General features: G+C 33.5%; 3 protein-coding genes across 5 annotated transcripts; 2 read left to right on the top strand and 1 right to left on the bottom strand.

Moving 5' to 3' along the window:
* The first annotated feature begins 9 nt into the window (after window positions 1-9).
* On the top strand, window positions 10-3,307 carry LOC126664728 (uncharacterized). Of its 3 annotated transcripts, XM_050357254.2 has the most exons (8): window positions 13-643; window positions 767-847; window positions 1,198-1,272; window positions 1,476-1,520; window positions 1,606-1,695; window positions 1,887-1,988; window positions 2,390-2,580; window positions 3,043-3,307. In XM_050357254.2, exons 1-7 carry the CDS (start codon window positions 161-163, stop codon window positions 2,564-2,566), a joined length of 1,053 nt encoding a protein of 350 aa, XP_050213211.1. In that variant the 5' UTR covers window positions 13-160; the 3' UTR covers window positions 2,567-2,580; window positions 3,043-3,307. The 3 variants fall into 3 exon arrangements, with proteins under 3 accessions (XP_050213212.1, XP_050213211.1, XP_050213210.1); XM_050357253.2 differs by lacking the exon at window positions 3,043-3,307 and having other exon boundaries at window positions 2,390-2,749; XM_050357255.2 differs by lacking the exons at window positions 1,198-1,272; window positions 3,043-3,307 and having other exon boundaries at window positions 10-643; window positions 2,390-2,749.
* Window positions 3,308-4,270: 963 nt separating this feature from the next.
* LOC126664240 (uncharacterized) lies at window positions 4,271-5,570 on the top strand. The gene is made up of 3 exons (XM_050356524.2): window positions 4,271-5,024; window positions 5,112-5,180; window positions 5,282-5,570. The coding sequence occupies exons 1-3, from the start codon at window positions 4,569-4,571 to the stop codon at window positions 5,408-5,410; spliced, it is 654 nt and encodes a 217-aa protein (XP_050212481.1). The 5' UTR covers window positions 4,271-4,568; the 3' UTR covers window positions 5,411-5,570.
* Window positions 5,571-6,043: 473 nt separating this feature from the next.
* Window positions 6,044-8,880, bottom strand: LOC126664239 (transcription elongation factor TFIIS). The gene is made up of 3 exons (XM_050356523.2): window positions 8,699-8,880; window positions 8,343-8,550; window positions 6,044-7,455 (listed from the first exon to the last, which is right to left on the bottom strand). Exons 2-3 carry the CDS (start codon window positions 8,505-8,507, stop codon window positions 6,592-6,594), a joined length of 1,029 nt encoding a protein of 342 aa, XP_050212480.1. The 5' UTR covers window positions 8,508-8,550; window positions 8,699-8,880; the 3' UTR covers window positions 6,044-6,591.
* Between the last annotated feature and the right edge of the window lie 4,241 nt (window positions 8,881-13,121).

Consider the following 13,121-nt stretch of genomic DNA (forward strand, 5'->3'; position numbering starts at 1 on the left):
ATAACTTCTTTAACACTGTTACTCTACTCAACCGTAAAATAATCAGTGACCGTGAAAGATATAAACAAAAATCATCATAGAGAAGCCAATTTTTCTGTTGGTTTCAACAATTTACAAACATCCCCAAATTTTATCTGGGCATCTCTTCCCCTTCCCCGCCATGTGTGATTGCATCACCCCTGCTCCTCTGTCTCTCTCTACGATCCAACTTCAAAAACCAGACTTAACCACATCAAAACGATGTCGTACCATCACCCTTCTTTCAAGTGCAAGAAATGACAGGTTAAAGTTGATAGTAACCACAAGAGCCAGAAGGAATTCCCGCGAGTTTTACAGTGAATTAGGGTTTAAAGACAAAGAAGATGAGAATTTGAAATTTGAATCAAGAATTCAAAGTGACAAAGAAATTGATTCCACTGATTTGGATATTCTTGGAGTCAATGAAAAAGTAGAAGAGGAAGATTTGGTTTGTGTTGGGGAAAGGAAAGAAATTGAGGAACGTGGAGAGGTAAATGGGAGAATGAGACTGAGAAGAGGTAAACAAATGATAAGGAGATCAAATTTGTTGGCAAAACAAGTTATCAGTATTCAGTCTGCTGTTAGTTTGGGTTTTGTTTCACAGATTTGGGTAGATACTGCTTCTGTAAGTTGATCAAAGATTTCAATTTTATATTTTGTTGTTCAATTCTTTTGTTGAAAACTGAAGTTGTTAAGCATTGATATGAAAGTTAGAACTTAAACTATTTTGTTTTTGTTTTATGTTCAGTGGATGGTATTGGTTGTAGATGTGAGGCCAAGTTTGCTTTCCGGAGAATCTGAAAGGTTGCTTCTTGAGGATGTCACACGGGTAATAGTTTATTTTTTATGCAGATTATGAATATATTTTGTATACAAAAGAGCTTAGTTTGGAAACTGTTTAGCTCTCATGATCAATCTATCACCTTATCCTTGTGACATTACTGTGATAAGTGGCACATATACTTCATTCAATCAACCTTTTCCGTTTCACTAACGTGTGCGAAACTTTGTTTTTAACGTAGGAAACCTTAAACTAACACCGTTTATCCGTGTCTGTACTACATAGTAGCTGACAATGTCACCTATTTAGCATATTATGTGAAGGTTATTTTCTTTTATTATCAGTGCATTAAGGTCTAGTCATCAGTCTCTCAAGGAGGAAAGAATTATTGTTTGCAGGTTGGTGATGTTTTACTAGTTGAGGATGAGACTGTGCTTGAGAATGAAGTAAAAATGATTGGCCTTGAAACGTTGGTAATTATCCCTGCTAAATTGTATGTTCAATTTTGAGTTTGTTGTGTGTGTCTATAATTATGAGGAACTAACTGAAAAAGAGAAGTCCTTCTTTTGCTAGAACTGGACCTTTTGGTTTCTATATATCAACTTGGTATGTTCCAATTGTGTATATCACTAGTTGGCGATTTACTTATGGGAGCTTAATTTGTGATGCATGTTAGGTAGGATACAGTGTCGTGACACCAGGTCGGCGATACATTGGGAAGGTGAGTTAACGTTGCGTTTATTGATCCCCTGCTTGTGTATGAATTTATTGGAAATAAAATATTCGTTATCCATGTAATTGTATAGGTTCGGGGATACTCTTTCAATGTTAATTCAGGGGCTGTGGAATTGCTCGAGCTTGATTCATTTGGGATTTCCATCATTCCATCTAGCTTGGTTAGTCTTTTGTTTGTTCATAGAGTTGATACTGGAAATTCTGATTGTGATTCTAGATATGCTGTTCACTCTTTGCCATATTATAAAGTATGGCTGTACTTATGCAACTATTATCTTATAGAATTATATGCTATCAGTATATTTTTTCTTCACAAAGAGCTACCTGGTCGATATTCTTTTCTCAAATTCAGGTGAGCACCTATGCTTTACCAATTGAGGATGTCCTTGATGTTTTACCAGACACCGTGATTGTGCATGAAGCTGCAGCATCACGAATACATAGGTTAACAAAGGTAATTTTATGTGGATTTTGTTGGTGTCTTTTGATGCTATGATATATCTCATATGTCACGAAATCCCCTGTTTACGATTATTTAACCATGCCGAACATTTTTCCGGGGTTACTATTAGAAATTATCTACTAGAGAGGCTCTAGTCACTTTAGAGATGTGTACACATGCTCAAACATAAGTTTTCTGCTTTACCCTCATGCTTATTAGTGAATTTTTGTCCTTGCTTCTTAGTAGGTTTCTGATGTTTTACCTTTTTTTACGGCCTACCAATGTCTGATCTTGAATAATTGGTAGTTGTATTATTTCTGCTAAGGGGCGTGCCACTAAGAAATGAACTTGTTTCGTTTATTTTATGCTGGTGATTATACCAGTCTCTAAATATGCTTTAATTCCGGCATTAGGGTTTCTGGGGTGCACAGAATGTGGGGACAGGTGAAATTGAAGAATATTCTGAAAGTGAAGATACTGTTAGATCTGAACGTAATCGGAGTACGAGGAGAAGTTCTCGCTCTCCGAGAGCTCATCCCAAAATGCAAGAATCTGATATTGATTGGGAGCTTCCAATGGATTACTTATGATATTATGGATTCTGGTACTGCTCAATCTCTTAGCAAAGAAAAATTACTTCTCTATATTTACCATTTAGGTAATCATGTTGATAATCTTGGTTTCTTTATGATTTTTTTCTGGGGAAACAAACAATGTATATATTTTTTAATAACTAATACTGAAAATTGAAGATTACAATTACCAATTTTACATAGAGTTTCAGCCCATAAGGTAAAAACAATTCACTAATAAGGCAGAAAATATGAATTAATTCTTTGAATTTCATTTTAAATATCATTTTGTCCCATGAAATTACACATTTTAATCAATTATTATAAAAATCAGTATGCATGTTTATTGACCTTTTAATTATGTACCTCAATCTCAAACACTTAAAATTCATATGATCAATATACGAATTCTTAAAAGTATCCGGCTTAAAAATTGATAATAGACTTTGTACATGAAATCGAAATAACATTAATTTATGTGTTTTATTTGACAGATCTAAGATTAAATGGTCGAGTAGGAACTACTCTCTCCGTGCCATCCGTGAGAATTTTTTAAGTAGATTCAGTCCATCACGTCATCCAAAACTGAGCCAATTATTTTAAAACATATTACCAAAATGACGGTATTAATGCAATTTTATCTGCCAAAAATTTTACACATTTAATGATGTGTTTTAAAGAGATGGTTCGGTCTATGGATGGTATGGTGGACTAAAAAAATTTCGTGAGCACATTATTTAAGATAGTCCATTAAATATAGTCGGTAATTTTACTTCTATATTATCTTGTCACATTAAATGTTTCATACACTATTTAAAAAAATTCATTTAAAACTAATTATAAAAGAGGATAAAAATGAAAGAATCTAATTAAAAATATAATATAAATGAAAATTGTCAATTAAGACCAGACATCCAGTTAAATTACCAATTAGAATAGGACAGCGGAAGCAATAGATTATTGTTCTAAATGATTATTTTCATATATGTCCATAATTATATATTGCATATCTATTACATTTTCAAGTGTAAATTAAATTTTTTGGCAGCGTTAATAATTACTTATAAAATTATCGTCTTTACTCTAAATGTAATTTTATTATTACCTTTAAAAATTGTCAACCTTTTATTTTTTTTTTATAATTATGTACTCCCTCCGTCCCACTCTAATTGACAAATAATTATATTTCAATAATCAAGACAAGCTAATAAATGACATAAAAAATTATTTATATACCCTTCTATTGATAATGGAGCTAACTAATTAGTTAAATTTTCATTAAATACTCACCATTTTCCATAAAAGACATGATTTTAAATGAGGGTAAAGATGGAAAATTAAAGAATAAAACTATAGTTATGTTAGTTTTGTCAATTAGAATGGGACACCAAAAGCTCCATATTTTGTCAATTAAAATGGGACGAGGGAGTAACTGTTTAAAAATTCGAGAATCGATAGCTGACATGACGACTGGAGAGCGATGTGGCGTGACAAATCAAATGCCATAAATAACTGATCATGTTATAAGTTGATTATGCAGATCAAAGTCTAATTTAGGAACACATGTCTTTATGAAAATAAAATACAAAATAACAGATTATGCTCCAAAATCTCAGTGCAAATTATGATCAATTATTTATGGCATCTGACATATTGCGTCACATCGTCCTTTCGTTGCCATGTCAGTAATTCAAATTAAGAAAGATTCAAATTAAGTAAATTAATTAATTTCATTTAATTGTATAGTAACATTTAGGGAAAAAGTATAAAAATTAAGAGGGATAATTGGCCTAATTTATAACAATAATCCGAGATCTAGGCTTTTTGGAGCGCCTTTTGTTGTCTTTTTTATACAACAACAAAGAAAAACATATAAACATATAATTAGTAGCCGTTAGCGCCGTCTCCATTCAAATTCAAACCCCACCCTTCTTTTTATTCTCTCACTTTTTTTTAATTCATCTCACACATAAATAATACAACACCAACACAAATTCCAATCCTCAAAACAACAAAAGAAATGCAGAACCTCCAATCTCCAGTCACCGGAGACAACACAACTCACCGGCCAAAATCCGGCCGTAAACCTCTTCAGCCCAAGAACTCACTAACAGAGATTCAAATCCTAAAGCCAAAGCCAACACAAGATCATAACATCTTATCAGCTAATGAATCCAACAAGGAGAATCATCAAATCCTCTACCGTGAACCAACGAAGACGACTACGCCGGTGAAGATTATCGGTGAGCCTTTAGTGTTGGATGCATCGCTGGCTGAAGAACTGAGCGCGATGAGGAAGAAGGTGGACAGATTGAAAGTTGAGAAGGAGAAGACTGAGAAATTGTTGAATGAGAGGAGAAACTTTTTGGAGTTGAAAATGAAGGAGATGGAGGATAGATGTGAGATTCAGAAAAAGTTTGAGATTGAAGTTGATAGGCTCTTCCGATTAAAGGAACTTCACTCCTCTTGTTCCATGGTAAATTAGTTACTTTCGAATTTCGATTATTAATTAATCTCGTGTGATTGCGGAATGATATAGATTTATTTTTTGTGAATTATTCAGAGAATTTCTCCGATTCGATCACTGCGAGAGAAAGAACAAGAGAAGAAGACCGCTCAAGTTCATTGGCAGGTAATTTTCTTCTGCGTATTTATTCGCATGTCGAATCTGATTTCTTATGCTTGTTTCTACTGGCTGCAATGCTTGAACAAGGGCGGTTTTATTGTTTGCAGGGGATGAAAGACGAGGAGGATACAGAGGATTTGGTGATAGGAGGAGCTGGATTACACAGCCCGTGTTTGAGTTTGAGTTCGAGTTCTGGTTCAAATTCGATTTCTTCACACCTTGTGGCTGTGAAATAATGTTCCATGATTTGTTTGATTTTTTTTTTCCCGTTCTTTTCCGCCATATCTACAGTATTCCATTGTAGAATTGGGGAAAGCAGTACAATATCATAATTCTAAAATGGCTGCTGCAAATACTATGCAATTTAAATATACATTATTAGGATTGCTTCTGGTACTTTGTGTTGTATACTTTCATTCTGTTAAAACAGAGATTGTACTGATATGCTAGCATAGTTCAGGGAACACTTTCTTGCCACACAGAATATAAAAAGTCTTAAGATTTGAACCCTAAAGAAATCACAATCCTGTCTTTAATAAAATTAACAATATCAGTCTCTATTCCGGGAAACAAAAACCGTTAACTTCAAGCAGAAAATCCAGACTTTTCAAGTAAAGAACTGAATTCTCATGTAATAACATAGTATAGTAGTATTTCTCAAGTACAAGTGAAACAGCCTGACTGGCATTCAGCTATGTTGCACGGAAACAAAAACATTGAAATGCAAAATGCTGAACAGAAAACATAATACTGTAATGTAAGACTAGATGAACTTTCATGCAACATGACAATGTAATATACCCTTCAATCCTCCATTCCAACTTCACAGTATTCATTTATATACACTAATTAAGAATGCAATGCGAAAGTATTCCACGAAAAGAAATTAAAAAATTAAAATTAAAATTGAAAGTACGAACAATCTAGACTAGAAAAAGGAAGCAAATCATCAACTTCTCGATATATGAGAGTTGCAAGGAAATGAAATTGTAAGCATCATCCCCTGTCTGACTACTCTGCCTATTCTAACTCTTAAATTTAGATCTATGGTCGCTCAGGAAAAACAAAAACACAACAGGAAGCTGGAAGGCTTGTAATCAGAGTCTTCACAGAACACACTCCCCGTTTCTTGTACATCCATCATATATAGAAGCTACAAGAAACGGCGCCGAAGAACAGAAATGGTATCAAAAAAAGAAATAAATCGAGCCGACCAGAATGTACCTACTACATAAGAAGACATCGCCAGAAACCTGGAAACAAATATCCATACACCAAATAAAATATGAATGGAAGATTTTTCTTCGAGATGTCTGACAATGTCAACTGATGGTGATTCGTTATGAATGAAGTGGCGCTTTGCACATAACCAGCTCTATACCACTTCCTCGGAATCATAATCCGAGACAAGTCCACATTAGCAGAACTTCCAACGGTTGTTGCAGTTTACACATGTTACATAAGTTGTCATTGGTTCATCTGCACTCCTAGTCTGCATCTGATAGTATGTGCACTTGCGCTGACCACAACGACCACACTTAAACTGGTCAGTTGTGGCTTTTGGTGGACCGCCGCGCTCACATTCAAACATTGCTTTCTCATGAATTTTGTTGTTTTCCTCTTGTCTTTGTTTACTTGCCATTTCTTCAGGGGTCATTGCGGTGAGCCTCTCTGGTGTCACCTCTCCAAAAAGAACTTTTCTCCTCAAATCTGGGTTATTCCGGTCCTTGAGGTTGAACATTATGGATCTGTACTTCAACTTCTGGGCTCCATTTGACCGACCAAACTTCTCAAACAATACAGATTCTAATGACACAGCAACTCGAATTGGGTCATGTTCACTTAGTTTATCCTTCATGTCCTCATCAGCCTCCTCGGCAACTTTGGACAAGGCCTCCACAAGAAGTTCACGAATTTTATCGCGTACAGCATCATTGCATTTCACCATGGAAGTCAGCTTTGGTGGAGTAGGAGAGACTTGTGAAGGTTTTTTCAAATAAGAGGTCTGCACTTTCACCTCAGTTTTCTTTTCAATCTTGACAGTCCCTGCCTGGTCAATCTTTTCAACTTTAAGAGTGCTTGCTTTCTGAACCTTCTCAACTTTGACAGTCTCTACCTTTGAAGCCTCGGCTTTCACTGAACTTGTATTATCCACTGTGCCATTTTTCTTCCTAGTGGTCTCATCAATAATTATCTTTTTCCACAGCTCTAACAAGCCAGAGGCCACAGATTGGATCTTCTCCCTGGGATGCTTTGTTAGAGATCGAAGCCGTTTCCCAACCTGAAATATCAAGAGAAGGGCTCAGAGATAATACACCAAGTATATGAAAATGGGCATTGACAAAATATATTCAAAATGCAGTGAGGTTGATAACTCTTTAAAAATAGAGCAATTAGAATCACAAGGAGCCAAAAACATAACTTGAGTAGGGAAATGATCAAACACTGAATAAATTTTGAGATATCATAAATTAATCTATGAGGTTAAGTGGCATGTTCTATCTAGCTACTTCAAGTTTGTATCTAACCTTGTTGTTTTTCCAAAAATATCATCACATACAGAAATTCATTCCAAGGGGAAGCAAGAATTCAAAACAACAGTATCTCATCAGCCTACAAAAAAACTATTTGGAACACACAAATTGTCTCATCATTGTAATTTGAGGTCTTTTGCTCAATTAAATGAAAACTACAACCTTATCAATGAATTTAGCAGAAGATCTGTCTTCACTCAACATCACATTACTTCAAATCCTTGAACGGCATTAACTATTCCTAGCATAATGCAAAACATTATCAACTCGGGTATATGAACGATACTCTCACAATGCCTATTATATTCAGCTAAGTAAATAGGTTGCCAGTAAGATACAGAACTAGTCCAATGCCAACTTGTACTAGTCTCTAGATAGTTTCTCAGAAAAATTACTTTGTAATTGAATTTAATTCTATATATACCCAAATGCAACATAAAGATTCCTTTCTCGAGATGCCTTTTTCGAGATGGAAAAAACTTTGCAAATTAAGTTGTTTTAACAGCCACATATAAAGACCCTAACTCCATTCTTTGAGAACTCCAATTCACAACATTAACCAAACCCAGTCTAATGCATAACATAATTAAAGAGTCCCACATGAGAATAAAGCCTAAAATAAATCATAAATTACCTGAGAAGAAACCAAAACATCATAGTTAACAGGAAAGCTCTTAAGCTGCTTCAAAGCATCAACACACCGCACAACCTCCGGTCCATTAGAAGCAACACCGTCACAAGCGGCGGCATCCGCAGCTTTTTTAGCCGCCTCAAACAACTCCACCAGCTCCCTCTCCATCAACACAAAAATTCACAGATCCCACTTGAAACCCAATATCCCCCTAAAACACAACAAACAATTAACACCCAGATTATAAACAGTAATTAAGAATGCAATTAAGATAAAACACACAATTACAGCGATTAAAAGGATAAAAATTAAAGAGATCTGATATAGATCTTTGTAATATATTGAGAGATTGGACGTACCCAGAAGGATTTAGAGACGGGTTTGGCTGTGTTGACCGGTACGAATGGCAGAGATGGTGTCTGAGTTTCTCGCGGGGCTTTGGTTTTGGTGTTATGTTAATGTTGCCCTGTTTTTGTTTTTCCTGAAAGAATGAGGTAAGTTGTACGTGGAGTGAAGATAATGCTGAATTGTAAGAAAATTGGGGGTTTCTCATTCGATCTGTGGTTTATGTCTGGGAATGGACGGCTACGATGCTCTCTTTCTTTCGTTGGGCCAAATGTCGTAAAAAGGCCAAAATTTTCATAAAAATTTCACAAAAATCCTGACTTTTTAATTTTGTCGATTTTGACCAAAAACATATTGTTTGGTTTCAATTAGCCAACTTTCAATTTAATTTCAATTTGCCTATGTGGCGGCTACGTGGCATATGCACATATATTAAAAGGTCAGGACTTTTGTGAAACTAAATAATCCATTTTGACCAAAATTGAAAGGTCAGGACTTTTGTAAAACCAAATAATCAGCTTTTGGCCAAAATCGACAAAATTGAAAAGTCATAACTTTTGTGAAATTTTTGTGAAAAATTTGGCATTTTTAAGACATTTGGCCTTAAGTAAAGTATAAAAAAAACGAACAAAGGGTTAAAGCGCCCCTGAACTTATGACACAGGTTTATTTAATCCGATTTAAACTTGTTTGAGCAACTAACCCCAAAACTCTCCATTTTTTAATTAAATTATTTAACACCATTTATTTTTTTAAAAATGGTATAAATTCGTGAATTTAGTCTTCAAGTCAAAAAAATTTGAAGAATTTCTAATCTAATATTTTATCAATTATATTCTTAATATTCATGTAGAGGATCTCATTTTTAGCAGGAAAAAATGAACTTTTTTACTATTGTAGTTTTTCTATTTTGTATTTCATATATGTATATGTATGTCTTCAGTCAAATATATCAATTTGGTGTTTATAAATATAAAAATTAAATATTCATAAATTTAAAGTATATCAATTTAAAAATAATCTTATAAAATTTATAAAATATTTTATTAGTTTTTAAATTTATATAAATATTTGTTTATACAAATTACTAATTTAGATTAACAAATCCAAGTCGACTGTATACACTAAATATGTTAATTTTTTTTTGGGATAATTTTTTATTCGATTCATCCAAAGAATATGTTTTTCTGTCCAAATAGAGTAGTCTATTAATTTTATATATTTATTGTCTTAAAGCTTTTATCTATTTTTAATAGATAATAAATTCTAAAACTATTTTTTATATTATTTTAAATCCATTAGCGAACTACTCCCTCCGTCCCAAAACAATAGTTCACTTTTCTTTTTTCACACAGTTTAAGAAATACAATTAATGCTCTAACTTTTCACAAAATTATCTTTATTTTTTCTAAATGTTATGACTATAGATTAATAGCAATAAATAATGCACTTTAAATAAGGACAATATGAAAAATAAACACTCTAAATTGTGATTTATAAAGAAAGTTGACTATTATTTTAGGACGGAAGGAGTATGTTTTATTGATATTTATTAAAATAAGTAAATATAGTTAAAAAAAAAAGCTGAGAAAATATTATGAGAATTGATAGCACTAATTATGAGTTTTGGAAACTTAAAAGTGATAATGATAATCATCATGTTCATCAAAATAGACGAACCCTATTTCCTCAAAAGATAAATAAATTAGACAAACCCTAGGAGATGCTCTCAAATATGATGGGTCCCATTTTGACTGTGTTTTCTGTTCATGAGTTAATGCAGAAGAAAAAAAATGGAAAATTATAATTGGAAAATAAATATTAAAAGGAACAGAGATCTTATTTTAGCCATAGAACGTACGAAAGCAACCTATCCGTTCTTAATTTGTACGGCTAGTAAGCAGTAACAGTAGCATTGCTGATTTATTTAAAGTTTTATTTAGGTCTGAGCAATAACTGAACCAAACCAAAAAACCAAATTAAATCGAAAAATTCTAAATATCACAAAATAGACTAATCCGGCGATTTTGAACGGTTTGGATATAATTGACACCCCGCAAACATTTAGTATTAAAAATAATATTAGCTCTAAATAAATTCATAAATAATATATATTTTCTCAATTTAATCACGAACTTTAAAACGTCTCAATTGTATACAGAGAATTGTATTTTTACTCAATTAGACAGATATGTTGACCAGCCACTCATTCATTGGTGTAACTTTATTAAGGTGGACATCATTTCTGTAAATCACATCAGCATATTATGACCTCATGTATCGAATTGAGAAAAAATAAAACTTCTTTCATACAATTGAGACGTTTTAAAGTTTGTGATTAAATTGAAAAAACATGCATAGTTTATAATTTTTTAATACTACTCCAAATATACTTTATACTCCCTCCGTCCCACTCTAATTGACAAAATATGGAGTTTTTGGTGTTCCATTCTAATTGACAAAACTAACATAACTATAATTTTTTTTCTTTAATTTTCCATCTTTACCCTCATTTAAAGTCATGTCTTTTATGGAAAAATGGTGAATATTTAATGAAAATTTGACTAATATACTAATAACATTAATTAGCTCTATTATCAATAGAAGGGTATACAAGTAACTTTCTATGTCATTTATTAGTTTGTATTGGTTATTGTAATTTAGTTATTTTGTCAATTAGAGTGGGACGGAGGGAGTACTTTTTATAATTTTTTATATACAGATTCAATAAATTATAATTTTAATAATTAATAAATTTTTAATCCATTATGTATATATATTAATTATTAGAGAGTCAACTGTAAATAAGTGTACTTATACAAATTGAAAATTTAAGAGAATGATGGAACTTATAAAAACTCAAATAAATTATAAACTCACGATAATGCCCCATATAGAATAAATATATTTATATCCTTAAATTATACATTCTTTGATTAAATGATCTTCGAACTAAGTTTTGTCTTATTTCTGGTCCTTAAATTATATTTTGGTTCATGAACTTATAAAAAATATGTTTTTAAATCCTTCTGCTAATAGAGTGTGATTTACGCTCCAAAATATGACGAGCTACTTGTTAAAAAAAGGCTAATTGTCTGAAAAAAAACCCTCCACCGTTTAGCCCCTTTTCGTTTGCACCCTGACGTTGTAAAATTACCGATTATATCCAAATCCACACCTTTCATTTTCAATTTCACTCTAATCTAAAATAATTGACACTGTGGCAGCTTTGTCAGTCAATTTTGCTTACTCATTGGCTGATGTGTCATTTAAAAAATTAAAAATACTAATTAATTTTTAAAATAAAATCTAGGGACTTTTATTGTCCTTTTTGCATTTTGTTATATTTTAATTAATCATAATTTATCTAATTAATCATAACTAACTCTAATTAAAACCAAATTTAATCCAAATTTAAATTATAATTAAACCCAATCAATTAATCCAATTTAGACCTGTTCATGGGTTTGGGTATTCGGCCCGCCCGCCCAGGCCCATCCTCTTAGGGCCGGGTTTGGACACTAATTTTTGGTCCCCAAGCCTGGCCCGAACCCGAGCCAGAAAAAAGTCCGATTTTTTATGGGCGGGCTCGACCTTCTAGTATTGTAAAAAAAACAACGTAAGTCCGCCGAAATACGGCCGAACCCGTAAAAATAGTTCATTAGGACTGGATTTGGGTAGAATATTTAAAGCCCTAACCGGGTTTGGGCGGGCTTGGGCTTGCCTTTAGAAAAGTCAAGCCCGCCTAAGCCCGGTCTGAACCCGCCTAAACCCGGCCCATGAACATGTCTAACCCAATTAAACTAATAAAACCTAATTAGCCTCATAAACTAACCCTAAATAGTCCAAGCAGTCACCGAAAAGATGACCAAAAATAACAACTGCACATTTTCTTGAATTATTATTATTTATCTTCTTCATCTCATAATTTGATAACCATACATTATTACTTGGAGAGGCAATGGGTACAACTTAAGGTATTTCAAAGTTCGTCTTCGCTTTTGCGCATTTCAATTTCCTGGCCGCCGCGTCATAAGCACGCTGTTTCTTCTCGATATCCTAACCAGTGGCGGCAACGCCCTATTTTATCACGTATCTCCGCCGGCCATCTTTTCCATGGCCTCTTTCTCACTCCTCCATAAGTTCTCTGCTTTGTAACTCCTCTAATAATTTTGCCGCCGCCTCGATGCTGGTGCGTTGAGTAATGGAGGTTTCTTGGTTTTATAGTATTGGTTCAAAAAGAACGTGTTCACCTACAACGGCGGCAATTCCATCAAGGACCGGTGCCGCTTTAGAGTGCATGGTGATCTTGGCTGGAATGGGATGAGTAGGGAGGTGGTTAGAGGTTAAAATTGAAAAAGAAGAAGAGGGGCGGTGGCGGTAGCAAAAACGGAACGAATGAAGAAGAAGAAGAATAGAGAAAAGAAGATAATAAAAT

Source organism: Mercurialis annua, linkage group LG1-X (assembly GCF_937616625.2).
Source record: "Mercurialis annua linkage group LG1-X, ddMerAnnu1.2, whole genome shotgun sequence".
Lineage (NCBI taxonomy): Eukaryota > Viridiplantae > Streptophyta > Magnoliopsida > Malpighiales > Euphorbiaceae > Mercurialis > Mercurialis annua.